This window comes from Entelurus aequoreus, linkage group LG11 (genome assembly GCF_033978785.1).
Source record: "Entelurus aequoreus isolate RoL-2023_Sb linkage group LG11, RoL_Eaeq_v1.1, whole genome shotgun sequence".
In the NCBI taxonomy this organism is placed as follows: domain Eukaryota; kingdom Metazoa; phylum Chordata; class Actinopteri; order Syngnathiformes; family Syngnathidae; genus Entelurus; species Entelurus aequoreus.
Genome location: NC_084741.1, coordinates 69796109 through 69812769, shown reverse-complemented (window position 1 = coordinate 69812769; position 16661 = coordinate 69796109). Strand labels below are relative to the sequence as shown.

Genomic DNA, 16661 nt, shown 5'->3' with positions numbered 1-16661 from the left:
TCCTCTTCTTTCCTGACAATTTAAATCAATGTTCAAGTAAAACAAAATTTATTGTAAAGAATAATAAATCAATTTTAATTTAATTCTTCATTTTAGCTTCTGTTTTTTCGACGAAGAATATTTGTAAAATATTTCTTCAAACTTATTATGATTAAAATTCCAAAAAAAAATTCTGGCAAATCTAGAAAATCTGTAGAATCAAATTTAAATCTTATTTCAAAGCCTTTTGAATTTTTTTTTTAAATTTTTGTTCCAGAAAATCTATAAGAAATAATGATTTGTCTTTGTTAGAAATATAGCTTGGTCCAATTTGTTTTATATTCTAACAAAGTGTAGATTGGATTTTAACCTATTTAAAACATGCCATCAAAATTCTAAAATTAATCTTAATCAGGAAAAATTACCAATGATGTTCCATAAATTATTTTTTTAATTTTTTCAAAAAGATTCAAATCAGCTAGTTTTTGTCTTTTTTTTTCGGTTGAATTTTGAATTTTAAAGAGTCGAAATTGAAGATAAACTATGTTTCAAAATTTAATTGTCATTTTTTTCATGTTTTCTCCTCTTTTAAACCGTTCAATTAAGTGTAAATATCATTAATTATTAATATAATTAAAGGTAAATTGAGCAAATTGGCTATTTCCGGCAATTTATTTAAGTGTGTATCAAACTGGTAGCCCTTCGCATTAATCACTACCCAAGAAGTAGCTCTTGGTTTCAAAAAGGTTGGTGACCCCTGGTATACCGCATGTTATTTTTGTACAACAACAACTTCAGCTGTCGAAACTTATAAGGTACAAATTCAACAAGTACAACATTAGCACGGACGGTATAGCCAAGTTGTGGTTAAGAAGGTGGATTTTTGTTCCTTATATTTACCAGAAACGAAGTGATCCGAACACACGACCCGGGACTTTGGGGGACTCCAGTGAGAACCGTCCTCGTTTTCCCGGTGTAAAGCTGCGAGCCATTTGTCTCGTCTCTGTGGGCTTTTATCGCGCTTTGACAGAACAAAATACAACCTTTGTTTTCCCTGTTTCCAGTTGTGGTTAGCACAACCAAAAACAACACAGTTTTTCAGCATTTTGGAGGCAGAATGACGGGTTTAACCAGCGTAGGTCGACAGGTTAAAGAGTAATGGCAACGGTTTGTTTTCAACGCCAGTCTGGTTGCTATGGCTCGAAGAACCCGTATGTAGCTCAGTTGCCCGGATGTCGGCCCTCACCTATTGTGCAAATAATGAACCAATACAGTTAATTATTTGTGAATACTGTTGTACTTGTGTAGTTGGCTACCTTAAAACGGACGAATATTGTCTGAAAATATAATAGTTTATCGATAAGTCATACACCCTTTTGTCCTAAATATGAATTCGATAAAAAGAACAGAACGCCATTACTTTACCTAGTGGTGAAATTTGTGAATTACATCCGCAACCCCGAAAGGGACAAGCGGTAGAAAACGGATGGACATTCGATCAAAAAAACTACAACATACCGTTCCTTGTGGTAAATTTCGGAATTTACAAAACCCAAAACCAGTGACGTTGGAACCTTGTGTAACTCGTAAATAAAAACAGAATACAATGATTTGCAAATCCTTTTCATAGACTGCATTGTGGTGTTTTAGGCTTCATAATGCGCCACACATTTTCAATGGGAGACAGGTCTGGACTACAGACAGGCCAGTCTAGTACCCGCACTCTTTTACTATGAAGCCACGCTGTTGTAACACGTGGCTTGGCATTGTCTTGCTGAAATAAGCAGGGGCGTCCATGGTAACGTTGCTTGGATGGCAACATATGTTGCTCCAAAACCTGTATGTACCTTCCAGCATTAATGGTGCCTTCACAGATGTGTAAGTTACCCACGTCTTGGGCACTAATACACCCCCATACCATCACACATGCTGGCTTTTCAACTTTGCGCCTATAACAATCCGGATGGTTATTTTCCTCTTTGTTCCGGAGGACACGGCGTCCACAGTTTCCAAAAACAATTTGAAATGTGGACTCGTCAGACCACAGAACACTTTTCCACTTTGTATCAGTCCATCTTAGATGAGCGCGGGCCCATCGAAGCCGGCGGCGTTTCTGGGTGTTGTTGATAAATGGCTTTCGCTTTGCACAGTAGAGTTTTAACTTGCACTTACAGATGTAGCGACAAACTGTAGTTACTGTCAGCGGTTTTCCGAAGTGTACCTGAGCCCATGTGGTAATATCCTTTACACACTGATGTCGCTTTTTGATGCAGTACAGCCTGAGGGATCGAAGGTTTGTAATATCATCGCTAACGTGCAGTGATTTCTCCAGATTCTCTGAACCTTTTGATGATATTACGAACCGTAAATGGTGAAATCCCTAAATTCCTTGCAATAGCTGGTTGAGAAATGTTGTTCTTAAACTGTTCGACGATTTGCTCACGCATTTGTTGACAAAGTGGTGACCCTCGCCCCGTCCTTGTTTGTGAACGACTGAGCATTTCATGGAAGCTGCTTTTATACCCAATCATGGCACCCACCTGTTCCCAATTAGCCTGTTCACCTGTGGGATGCTCCAAATAAGTGTTTGATGAGCATTCCTCAACTTTCTCAGTCTTTTTTGCCACTCGTGCCAGCTTTTTTGAAACATGTTGCATGCATCAAATTCCAAAATGAGCTCATATTTGCAAAAAAAATTGAGTTTTTTTAAGTTCGATTGTTAAATATATTGTCTTTGCAGTCTATTCAATTGAATATAAGTTGAAAAGGGTTTGCAAATTATTGTATTTTACCTGCCAACTTCAGTGGTTTGGGGTTTGTACATCAGACTAAACAAAATACCACAACTGCTCTACCTAGTGGTGAAGTTTGGGAATTACAGTTTTCGCAGGCTTCTGACACTAAATGCCATTAATTAATTCGGACCTAGACTACAGTACAGTTATGAATAGAGGGGTCTGATAATGGCTTTTTTGCCGATGTCCGATTTTGTCCAACTCTTAATTACCGATTCCGATATCAACCGATACCGATATATACAGTCGTGGAATTAACACATTATTATGCCTCATTTTGTTGTGATGCCCCGCTGGATGCATTAAACAATGTAACAAGGTTTTCCAAAATAAATCAACTCAAGTTATGGAAAAAAATGCCAACATGGCACTGCCATATTTATTATTGAAGTCACCAAAGTGCATTATTTTTTTTTAACATGCCTCAAAACAAAAACAGTGCAATACTTTTTCATAACGTGGTCACTACTGCCTAGTTTCTCTTGTTATATTCCTATTTGATTGTTATATTTTTTTTTCTCATTGTTGCTTTTTTTTTTTTATATTGTAGCGTCCCGGAGGAGTTAGCACTGCAAGGGATTCTGGGTATTTGTTCTGTTGTGTTTATGTTGTGTTACGGTGCGGATGTTCTCCCGAAATGTGTTTGTCATTCTTGTTTGGTGTGGGTTCACAGTGTGGCGCATATTTGTAACAGTGTTAAAGTTGTTTATACGGCCGCCCTCAGTGTGACCTGTATGGCTGTTGACCAAGTATGCCTTGCATTAATTCGTGATGATAACAGCCGGTAGATATTATGTGACTCGGATGGCACGCACGCATGTACCTCTCCCGACGTCCGTGTACACAGTGGCGTTTTAAAACGTCACACATTTTACTTTTAGAAACCGATACCGATAATTATGAAACCGATACCGATAATTTCCGATATTACATTTTAAAGCATTTATCGGCTGATAATATCGGCAGCCCGATATTATCGGACATCCCCAGTTATAAACACAGAAAATGTTCAGAATAAACTGACTCGCCTGCTCTTAAACCGAAGTAGCGGATATTAGAGTATGACAATGACCTTCTTTGTTACACAGCAGCAACTACAACAGTTCAAATGAAGCCATTAAAAGAAATGTAACAAAAATGGCGGTTAAATAAATAACAGTGGCAATATAAGTCATTTTCTATAAATACCCATTCCTCGTCGTGCATGACACAAACATCCCTTGTTGACACGTTCAACTCAATCAATCCAGCTATGAGTCACATGAGGACACTTTTGACTGCTCTTGCTGCTCCCCATTGGCCACCTGTTTTAGCTCCTCCTCCTCCTCCGGGTTCCGCTCAGGCACGGCGTCCTCGCCAACACCCAGCCCCCACACCGACCCCTCGGGTTCAACTTTTGCGCAACTCAGCGCCGCCAGCGTCCACGTCCTGAAACTCGCGCTCACGCCGAAGTAGAGCAGCGGCCTGAGGCAGGCGTGGACGCAGCCCAACGCCGCCGTGGCCATCAGGGAGGTTTTCGTGGCGGATGAGGTTTTCTTGGCGCCGCCGAAGGTGTCCACCGCCAGAGCGACGTTGTACGGCACCCAGCAGAAGGAGAACACGCCCGCGAGGACGAGGGTGATGATAGCGGCCCGCTGGTTCCGGAGGCTCCTTGGCGGGCGCAGGAGCCACGGCAGCAGACACGAGCAGCCGACGACGACGGCGGCGGCGGCGCCGAACAGGTGTTGAGGGAGGCGTGACGCCAGCCGCGTGTCGGCGGGGTAGAAGCTGGGAACGCACCGGGTCCACTCCTCCTTCCAAGGATGGGGCTCCAGCGTCAGGTAGAGCCAGTCGGGGAGGGTGAGGAGCAGGGAGAAGACCCAGGCACACGCGCAGCTGAGATGAGTCATCCTGGGCTTCTTGTGGGAAAACAGCGGCTTGGCGTGGACCCAAAACAGGTAGCGGTCCAAGCAGATGGCGGCCAGGAGGAAAACCCCGCAGAAGAAGTTGAGCTAGAAAAAGTAAAAGAAAAACATTTACAAAACACTTTCGCTTTCGTTTCACCCCTTCTGGTGCCCCTTCCCAGAAATGCATGGAACTTTCACTTTCACTCCCTGTTTGGGGAAATATTTCTACTGCAGTAGACAAGAATGTTCTTTAGGATTCCATTCACACATAAATAGAATGTTCACATTTGTCCTTTGCTGGACCTCTGTTAGGTACAGGTACACAGTTTTAAAACCGCAACATTGGAAGATGTTTGTCCATTCACGCACACATGATGCAAGTCAGTCTAATCTGTTAGCTACAGACCTTAAGAAGAACTCCACTGATCTTGGAGAGGGTAAAATTACATTTTAAGACATTTGTTCACACACACACACACACACACACACACACACACACACACACACACACACACACACACACACACACACACACACACACACACACACACACACACACACACACACACACACACACACACACACACACACACACACACACACACACACACACACACAGCAATCTGGTCGCAATCTACCTTAAAAAGAACTCCACTGATCTTGCATAAAGTAACATTTTAAGACGTTTGTCCATTTACACACATCTGTCTGTCCATTCACATACACACACATGAATTGTAATCTGTTCGCAACATACCCTAAAAAGAACTCCACTGATCTTGCATAAAGTAACATTTTAAGACGTTTGTCCAATCACACACGCATACATTGCAATCTGTTCGCAACCTACACTAAAAAGAACTCTACTGATCTTGCATAAAGTAACATTTTAAGACGTTTGTCCATTCACACACACACATAAATTGCAATCTGTTCGCAACATACCTTAAAAAGAACTCCACTGATCTTGCATAAAGTAACATTTTAAGACGTCTGTCCATTCACACACGCATACATTTCGATCTGTTCGGAACATCCCTTAAAACGAATTCCACTGATATGCATAAAGTAACATTTTAAGACGTTTGTCCATTCACACACGCATACATTTCAATCTGTTCGCAACATACCCTAAAAAGAACTCCACTGATCTTGCATAAAGTAACATTTTAAGACGTTTGTCCAGTTACACACATCTGTCTGTCCATTCACACACGCATACATTTCAATCTGTTTGCAACATACCCTAAAAAGAACTCCACTGATCTTGCATAAAGTAACATTTTAAGACGTTTGTCCATTTACACACATCTGTCTGTCCATTCACATACACACACATGAATTGTAATCTGTTCGCAACATACCCCAAAAAGAACTCCACTGATCTTGCATAAAGTAACATTTTAAGACGTTTGTCCATTTACACACATCTGTCTGTCCATTCACATACACACACATGAATTGTAATCTGTTTGCAACATACCCTAAAAAGAACTCCACTGATCTTGCATGAAGTAACATTTTAAGACGTTTGTCCATTTACACACATCTGTCTGTCCATTCACATACACACACATAAATTGTAATCTGTTTGCAACATACCCTAAAAAGAACTCCACTGATCTTGCATAAAGTAACATTTTAAGACGTTTGTCCATTTACACACATCTGTCTGTCCATTCACATACACACACATGAATTGTAATCTGTTCGCAACATACCCTAAAAAGAACTCCACTGATCTTGCATAAAGTAACATTTTAAGACGTTTGTCCATTTACACACATCTGTCTGTCCATTTACATACACACACATGAATTGTAATCTGTTTGCAACATACCCTAAAAAGAACTCCACTGATCTTGCATAAAGTAACATTTTAAGACGTTTGTCCATTTACACACACCTGTCTGTCCATTCACATACACACACATGAATTGTAATCTGTTCGCAACATACCCTAAAAAGAACTCCACTGATCTTGCATAAAGTAACATTTTAAGACGTTTGTCCAATCACACACGCATACATTGCAATCTGTTCGCAACCTACACTAAAAAGAACTCTACTGATCTTGCATAAAGTAACATTTTAAGACGTTTGTCCATTCACACACACACATAAATTGCAATCTGTTCGCAACATACCTTAAAAAGAACTCCACTGATCTTGCATAAAGTAACATTTTAAGACGTCTGTCCATTCACACACGCATACATTTCAATCTGTTCGGAACATCCCTTAAAACGAATTCCACTGATATGCATAAAGCAACATTTTAAGACGTTTGTCCATTCACACACGCATACATTTCAATCTGTTCGCAACATACCCTAAAAAGAACTCCACTGATCTTGCATAAAGTAACATTTTAAGACGTTTGTCCAGTTACACACATCTGTCTGTCCATTCACATACACACACATGAATTGTAATCTGTTCGCAACATACCCTAAAAAGAACTCCACTGATCTTGCATAAAGTAACATTTTAAGACGTTTGTCCATTTACACACATCTGTCTGTCCATTCACATACACACACATGAATTGTAATCTGTTTGCAACATACCCTAAAAAGAACTCCACTGATCTTGCATAAAGTAACATTTTAAGACGTTTGTCCATTTACACACATCTGTCTGTCCATTCACATACACACACATGAATTGTAATCTGTTCGCAACATACCCCAAAAAGAACTCCACTGATCTTGCATAAAGTAACATTTTAAGACGTTTGTCCATTTACACACATCTGTCTGTCCATTCACATACACACACATGAATTGTAATCTGTTCGCAACATACCCTAAAAAGAACTCCACTGATCTTGCGTGAAGTAACATTTTAAGACGTTTGTCCATTTACACACATCTGTCTGTCCATGCACATACACACACATAAATTGTAATCTGTTCGCAACATACCCTAAAAAGAACTCCACTGATCTTGCATGAAGTAACATTTTAAGACGTTTGTCCATTCACACACATCCGTCTGTCCATTCACACACGCATACATTGCAATCTGTTCGCAACATACACTACTGTTCAAAAGTTTGGAGTCACATTAAAATGTCCTTATTTTCAATGAAGATAACTTTAAACTAGTCTTAATTTGAAAGAAATACACTCTATACATTGCTAATGTGGTAAATGACTATTCTAGCTGCAAATGTCTGCTTTTTGGTGCAATATCTACATAGGTGTATAGAGGCCCATTTCCAGCAACTATCACTCCAGTGTTCTAATGGTACAATGTGTTTGCTCATTGGCTCAGAAGGCTAATTGATGATTAGAAAACCCTTGTGCAATCATGTTCACACATCTGAAAACAGTTTAGCTCGTTACAGAAGCTACAAAACTGACCTTCCTTTGAGCAGATTGAGTTTCTGGAGCATCACATTTGTGGGGTCAATTAAACGCTCAAAATGGCCAGAAAAAGAGAACTTTCATCTGAAACTCGACAGTCTATTCTTGTTCTTAGAAATGAAGGCTATTCCACTAAATTGTTTGGGTGACCCCAAACTTTTGAACGGTAGTGTACCTTAAAAAGAACTCCACCGATCTTGCATAAAGTAACATTTGAAGACGTTTGTCCAATCACACACGCATAATCTGTTCACAACGTACACTAAAAGGAACTCCACTGATCTTGCATAAAGTAACATTTTAAGACGTCTGTCCATTCACAGACATCTGTCTGTCCATTCACACATGCTTATAATGCAATCTGTTGGCAACGTACCTTAAAAAGAACCCCGCTGATCTTGCAGAGAGCGAGCCCCACACACCATCCACAGCTCTGCGAGGCCTGGGCGGCCCACAGGGGCAGCGTCACCAGGAGCAGGACGTCTGCGACGCTCAGGTGGAGGACGAAGGTGTCCGACGTCCTCCAAGCTCGCTTCTTCTGCGCCAGAAACGCCAGCAGCAGTCCGTTCCCCAGCAGGCCGATGACCAAAACCACAGAGTACACCAGCGGGATCCACACCGCCTGGCCCCTTCGGGACTCCAGGTCGTCGTCCGTGTACACGTAGTCGTCCCCGTAGTCGTAGCTGGAGTTCAGGCGGAACAGGCCGTCCAGATTGACGTCCATGTTGGTTCTGGAGACGTGGAGAGACACCGCTGATGTTTTGTCAAAAATGTTTGGGAGACAACAGCTGCAAGAGTTCAACCCTCCTCTGAGTGTGTGAAGTCAATTCTTGAGAGTTTCCAGGCTTTTTAAAGAAAACAGGCGGGAGGTCTCACATGGTGCAACGTCATCGGATGAAGCAACGGCGCGGTGGGTTCACGGAGAAGTTCCCCAGCATAACACACACACACACACACATTGACACATGTGAACTTCAAAAACCACCCTGCATATTAACACTAACTGAAAGCTCTTCTGCTTTTCCACCTAGATGATGTAAATGCAACTGTCATGGCTAAAAGGACGACGTATTCATCATGTGACGACTTGCGTGGCGATGTTATTTTTATATTTTCACCTCGTTACGTGAGGGTAGCTCAAATTTTACGCAATCAGATTTGTTCAACTAATTTTGCCCAAAGAAAACAACAGAAATAGAAATCATCTGTTCCAGTGTCAAACTGTCCCCAGGGTATAATGTTAAAGGCCTACTGAAAGCCACTACTACCGACCACGCAGTCTGATAGTTTATATATCAATGATGACATCTTAACATTGCAACACATGCCAATACGGCCGGGTTAACTTATAAAGTCACATTTAAAATTTCCCGGGAAATATCCGGCTGAAACGTCGCGGTATGATGACGTATGCGCGTGACGAAGTCAGTATAACGGAAGTTATGGTACCCCGTAGAATCCTATACAAAAACCTCTGTTTTCATTTCATAATTCCACAGTATTCTGGACATCTTTTGCAATTTGTTTAATGAACAATGAAGGCTGCAAAGAAGACAGTTGTAGGTGGGATCGGTGTATTAGCAGCGGACTACAGCAACACAACCAGGAGGACTTGTTGGAGCGCTAGCCGCGCTAGCCGCGCTAGCCGCCGACCTCACCTTGACTTCCTACGTCTCCGGCCCGCCAAACGCATCGGGTGAAGTCCTTCGTCCTTCTGCCGATCGCTGGAACGCAGGTGAGCACGGGTGTTGATGAGCAAATGAGGGCTGGCTGGCGTAGGTGGAGAGCTAATGTTTTTAGCATAGCTCTGTGCGGTCCGGTTGCTAAGTTAGCTTCAATGGCGTCGTTAGCACAGCATTGTTAACCTTCGCCAGGCTGGAAAGCATTAACCGTGTATTTACATGTCCACGGTTTAATAGTATTGTTGATTTTCTATCTATCCTTCCAGTCAGGGGTTTATTTTTTTTGTTTCTATATGCAGTTAAAGCAAGATGCTATCACGTTAGCTCGTAGCTAAAGCATTTCGCCGATGTATTGTCGTGGAGATAAAAGGCACTGAATGTCCATTTCGCGTTCTCGACTCTCATTTTCAAGAGGATATAGTATCCCAGGTGGTTTAAAATACAAATCCGTGATCCACAATAGAAAAAGGAGAGAGTGTGGAATCCAATGAGCCAGCTTGTACCTAAGTTACGGTCAGAGCGAAAAAAGATACGTCCATCACTGCCTCTCAAGTCCTTCACTGTAACGTTCCTCATCTACGAATCTTTCATCCTCGCTCAAATTAATGGGATAATCATCACTTTCTCGGTCCGAATCTCTCTCGCTCCATTGTAAACAACGGGGAATTGTGAGGAATACTAGCTCCTGTGACGTCACGCTACTTCCGCTACAGGCAAGGCTTTTTTTTTATCAGCGAGCAAAAGTTGCGAACTTTATCGTCGATTTTCTCTACTAAATCCTTTCAGCAAAAATATGGCAATATCGCGAAATGATCAAGTATGACACATAGAATGGATCTGCTATTCCCGTTTAGATAAAAAAAAATCATTTCAGTAGGCCTTTAAGCTTCCAAACCAGAGTAAAATGTAAAAACAATACAACTTCTGACTGGGGATGCTCCGATTCACATTTTTCACTTCTAATTCTATGCTTATACTTGAATTTGGATATCTGCGGATAACGATACCATTTGATCTATTTCCTTCATTATTATTACATTGTCATTGTTGATTTGATATAATGCTGCCATGATTAGTCAAAGCTAACAACCATGAAAATGAGTCAATATTTACTGTCCATCATTTTACTGTTGACAGCCTATTCATTGTTGGTCTCCCAGAGATTTAGCGGGCGCAGCTACTAAAGGACAGTGGAACCTCAATATTTCGATCAAAGGGTTCTTGAACATGGAACCGGAAAGTTTGTATCGTGAAGCAGTGTTCCCCATAAGAATCCATGTAAAAATGAATAATTGGTTGTAGGCTCAAAAAAGTCCCTATTTTAGTAAAAAATAAAATATATTATATATAATACATACATATATACACACACACATATATATATACACATCTATATATATACGTATATATGTGTACGTCTATATGTATATATATATATATATATATATATATATATATATATATATATATATATATATATATATATATATATATATATATATGTATATATATACATATATAGATGTATACATATATGTACACGTATATATATATATATATATATATATATATATATATATATATATATATATATATATATATATATATATATATATATATATATGTGTATATATATATATATATATATATGTATATATATACATATATAGATGTATACATATATGTACACGTATATATATATATATATATATACATGGTATATATACACACACACATCTATATATGTATGTATACATCTATCTATATACAGTATACACATATATATACACACATATATATATATATATATATATATATATATATATATATATATATATATATATATATATATATATATATATATATATATATATATATATATATATATATATATATGAAGGAGCTGAGCCGGAAGGCAAAGCTCTCAATTTACCGGTCGATCTACGTTCCCATCCTCACCTATGGTCATGAGCTTTGGGTTATGACCGAAAGGACAAGATCACGGGTACAAGCGGCCGAAATGAGTTTCCTCCGTCGGGTGGCGGGGCTCTCCCTTAGAGATAAATGATAAATGGGTTATACTTGTATAGCGCTTTTCTACCTTCAAGGTACTCAAAGCGCTTTGACAGTATTTCCACATTCACCCATTCACACACACATTCATACACTGATGGCGGGAGCTGCCATGCAAGGCGCTAACCAGCAGCCATCAGGAGCAAGGGTGAAGTGTCTTGCCCAAGGACACAACGGACGTGACTAGGATGGTAGAAGGTGGGGATTGAACCCCAGTCACCAGCAACCCTCCGATTGCTGGCACGGCCACTCTACCAACTTCGCCACACCGTCCCTGTATATAAATGTATATATACGTATATATGTATACATATACTACATATATACTGTATATAATTATATACATACACACATAGATACAAATATACACATATATATATTTATATATACATACATATATGTATACATATATACATATCCATGTGTAATATATATATATACATATACACATATATATATAATATATATATAAATATAATGTGTGTGTATATTTATACATGTGTATATATATATATATATATATACATACACACATTATATATATATATATACATATATAATATATATATATATATATACATATATATATAAATATAATGTGTGTGTGTATATATATATATTTACACATGTGTATATATATATACACATACATGCATACACATGTATGTATATATATATATATATATATATATATATATATATATATATATATATATATATATACATACACATATATGCATACATACATACACATATATGCATACATACATACATATATATATATATATATATATATATATATATATATATATATATATATATATATATACATACACATATATGCATACATACATACACATATATGCATACATACATACATATATATATATATATATATATATATATATATATATATATATATATATATATATATATATATATATATATATATATATATATATATATATACATACATATACATATATATATATACATATATATATATATATATATATATATATATATATATATATATATATATGTATATATATATATACATGTATATATACGTATATGTATGTATACAAATGTTTTAAATTACATTTTTCTTTGAGGTTATATTTCTCTTCTTTTGTTTTTAGTCACCTGAAGTTGTTTTCATTTCCCAGGTGTGCTTGAAGCTCATCGAGAGAATGCCAAGAGTGTGCAAAGCAGTAATCAGAGCAAAGGGTGGCTATTTTGAAGAAACTCGAATATAAAACACGTTTTCAGTTATTTTACCTTTTTTTTGTTAAGTACATAACTCCACATGTGTTCATTCATAGTTGTGATGCCTTCAGTGACAATCTACAATGTAAATAGTCATGAAAATAAAGAAAACGCATTGAATGAGGTGTGTACTGTATAAATTGACATATTTATATTACATTATAGCACATAACATGTGCTTGACCCATGTTTTTGTTCCTTTTTTATCCTTTTTTACCCCCAAAAAGTCATGTGATCCATATGTTTAGAGCGAGTGACAAGTAAATAATGTGTATATTTATAGTGTCCCCAAACAAAAGCATGCTTACCTGCTATGATAGAATGTCAACGTGCAGCGAGGCTTGGGGGAAAATTGAAAAACAGGAAAATGTCTTCTTCCTTCTTCTCCCCGCCGTTCGTTCAAACGCAACAGTTTTAACTTGTCGTTTTTGGCAGCTGTTTCAACCCAGAAGGAAAACGAAACCAGTTTGAAAGCGGATAGTGTTTTGCTGTGTGAATCCGCGCGGTGACACAAACAATCAAAACAAACACACGACAAATACAAACTACAACAGGAATTATCACTGGTCCCACTTTTGACTGACGCGCCTCGATTCAAATCTGTTACAACGGCATTAAAATGACGAATAAATAATAATAACTCATTTTAGTCAACAAATGTCACCTCGACCGCACGGTGCCTGCGCCGCAATGCCATATCACGTCACTGCATTGACAAGGCGGATATATGCTTTTCAAAATAAAATCCAATCGACCTAAACTTACGAAATAACCACGTTAAGTGACTCGAAAAATTATATTTAAAGTATATTAGCTCTTATAACATTAAAATCAACATTTTGTATATTAGCTGTATCGTCTTTACAAGAGGGTATGGTTAAATTGAGTTTTAACTTGAAAGCTATTTCGTATATTCCGGTGGATGGAAGCACTGGCTTGACTTGTAAACAAAGCGCGGTGAAACAAAGCGCCGCACTAGAATAAGTTGTCCACTAGAGGGCACTATTTATCTTCTAAAAATATTTTCTTGACAATCAGAATCAGAATCAGAAATACTTTAATAATCCCCGACGGGAATTTAAAGATTTTCAACACAATCCCATTCAAGTTATTAAAAACTTATTCGGGTGTTACCATTTAGTGGTCAATTGTACGGAATATGTACTTCACTGTGCAACCTACTAATAAAAGTCTCAATCAATCTCAATCAAAGATCAGACAAACATTACAGGGAGACAGAACAGGATCGCTGACGGGTCTGCCAACTTCCGGCACCCCTTACAAAAAATGGTGAGAAACAGGTAAACGGGTGAGAAAAATAAAATCAGTGTAAGCCTAGTCCAGACTGAGGCGAAAGAGAAAAAACCTCATAGCCATAGCACACATAAACATGCGTGTAAGAGGGAAACATAAAAGAACACAAAGGACATTAGAGACATTAAAAGAGCAGAGCTGATGCAACTAACCACTTCTACACACAGCCACAAAAGTAAAACAGCAACAAAAAAAACCCTAAAACATATACACTGTGGTGGCCTCTGCGGTGTTCCAAGCCATCGTCTGCTGGGGTGGGAGGAGCATGGCCAGAGATAGGAGCAGACCCAACAAAGCAACCAAGGCCACCCTCGGCCGCGTCGCAGGGGACCGAGGCGTCCGATACCTGCTCATTCAGCCAAGACAGTCCGCAGTCCTGCACAATACTATATATTGTTTTTTGTTTTGGTATTGCTATTCTTTATAGAATATTTTGTCATTTATCATGCTTTGTATGTATATGATATTGTATTGTGTTATGTTGGGTTGTTATACTGTGTTTTATGATATACATTGTCATTTTTTATGTTACAATGTGTATTTTTTTTAAATTGTATTTTATTACACATATACACAATTGTGGAGGGGGGCGTGGTCTGCGGGCCTGCCGCGGAGCGGGGTGTGTAAGGACCGGCCTCGAAGTCAGCCGCAGGTGAGTAGATTGCCCAGCTGGGTATTGTTATCTAATCACCTGTCGCCCTTATTAGCAGCAGCCGGGACGAGAGACGGGGTTGGCGTGGCTGGTGAGCGGACGCATGAGACTGAGAGACATTTTGCTGGAAAGCAAAACCCTACCGCTGTATGAAAATAAAAGACTTGTTACCCAGACTACTGGGCCCACAAGAGCATCTTTGTGGTCAGACGAACCCACAGGAGGGCAACCTCCACAACAATTTAATATAAAACAATAGTATACAATTACAACGTAACAATATCAAATTTAATGCAAAACGATTGAATAAAATGCTTTTCAGCATCCACACCGTTAAATATTGTTTTATTAATATTATGTGGTTTTTCAAGTCAATTATTTCATGTTGTGGAGATCAGATCAATCGTGTTAAAATAAAAAAGCAGTTTGCTGTAATGCAAAAATATTTATTCCGTTTGTTCACGAGCACAGACGACATGTAACAACCTTTTCCTAACATTGTACAAGCTTTAAAAAGGGAGGAAATGTTTACCAGAGCACAAAAAAGTGGAATTTACAGACTGCTTAATGACTGCATATCTATGTGGAACAACAACATATCTATGTGGAACAACAACATGCATGAAGCATAACATGATGCCATAACATCTTCCTGATGCAAATTATTTCGCCCCAGGAGTCTCCAACATTATTAATAACCATGAGAACTTTGTTTTATTTATACTGCACCCTTTCCACTGCATGCCATACAGGTCACACTGAGGGTGGCCGTGTAAACAACTTCAATCAATCAATCAATGTTTATTTATACTTTAAAAATGTTACAAGTAGAGATGTCCGATAATATCGGCAGGCTGATATTATCGGCCGATATATGCGTTAAAATGTAATATCGGAAATTATCGGTATCGTTTTTTTTATTATCGGTATCGTTTTTTGTTGTTTTTTTTAATTTTTTTTATTAAATCAACATAAAAAACACAAGATACACTTACAATTAGTGCACCAACCCAAAAAACCTCCCTCCCCCATTTACACTTATTCACACAAAAGGGTTGTTTCTTTCTGTTATTAATATTATGGTTCCTACATTATATATCAATATATATCAATACAGTCTGCAAGGGATACAGTCCGTAAGCACACATGATTGTGCGTACTGCTGGTCCACTAATAGTACTAACCTTTAACAGTTAATTTTACTAATTTTCATTCATTACTAGTTTCTATGTAACTGTTTTTATATTGTTGTACTTTCTTTTTTATTCAAGAAAATGTTTTTAATTTATTTATCTTATTTTACTAATTTTTTTAAAAAGTACCTTATCTTCACCATACCTGGTTGTCCAAATTAGGCATAATAATGTGTTAATTCCACAACTGCATATATCGGTTGATTTCGGTATCGGTAATTAAAGAGTTGGACAATATCGGAATATCGGATATCGGCAAAAAGCCATTATCGGACATCCCTAGTTACAAGTATGCGCCACTGTGAACCCACACCAAACAAGAACGACACACATTTTCGGGAGAACATCCGCACCGTAACACAACATAAACACAACAGAACAAATACCCAGAATCCCTTGAAGCACTAACTCTTCCGGGACGCTACAATATACACACCCCCGGTACCC

General features: G+C 38.3%; 1 protein-coding gene across 1 annotated transcript; it reads right to left on the bottom strand.

Moving 5' to 3' along the window:
• Window positions 1–2041: 2041 nt before the first annotated feature.
• LOC133660770 (C-X-C chemokine receptor type 3-like) lies at window positions 2042–13681 on the bottom strand. Its single transcript, XM_062064354.1, has 3 exons — window positions 13364–13681; window positions 8408–8762; window positions 2042–4765 (listed from the first exon to the last, which is right to left on the bottom strand). Exons 2-3 carry the CDS (start codon window positions 8753–8755, stop codon window positions 4025–4027), a joined length of 1089 nt encoding a protein of 362 aa, XP_061920338.1. The 5' UTR covers window positions 8756–8762; window positions 13364–13681; the 3' UTR covers window positions 2042–4024.
• Window positions 13682–16661: the final 2980 nt, after the last annotated feature.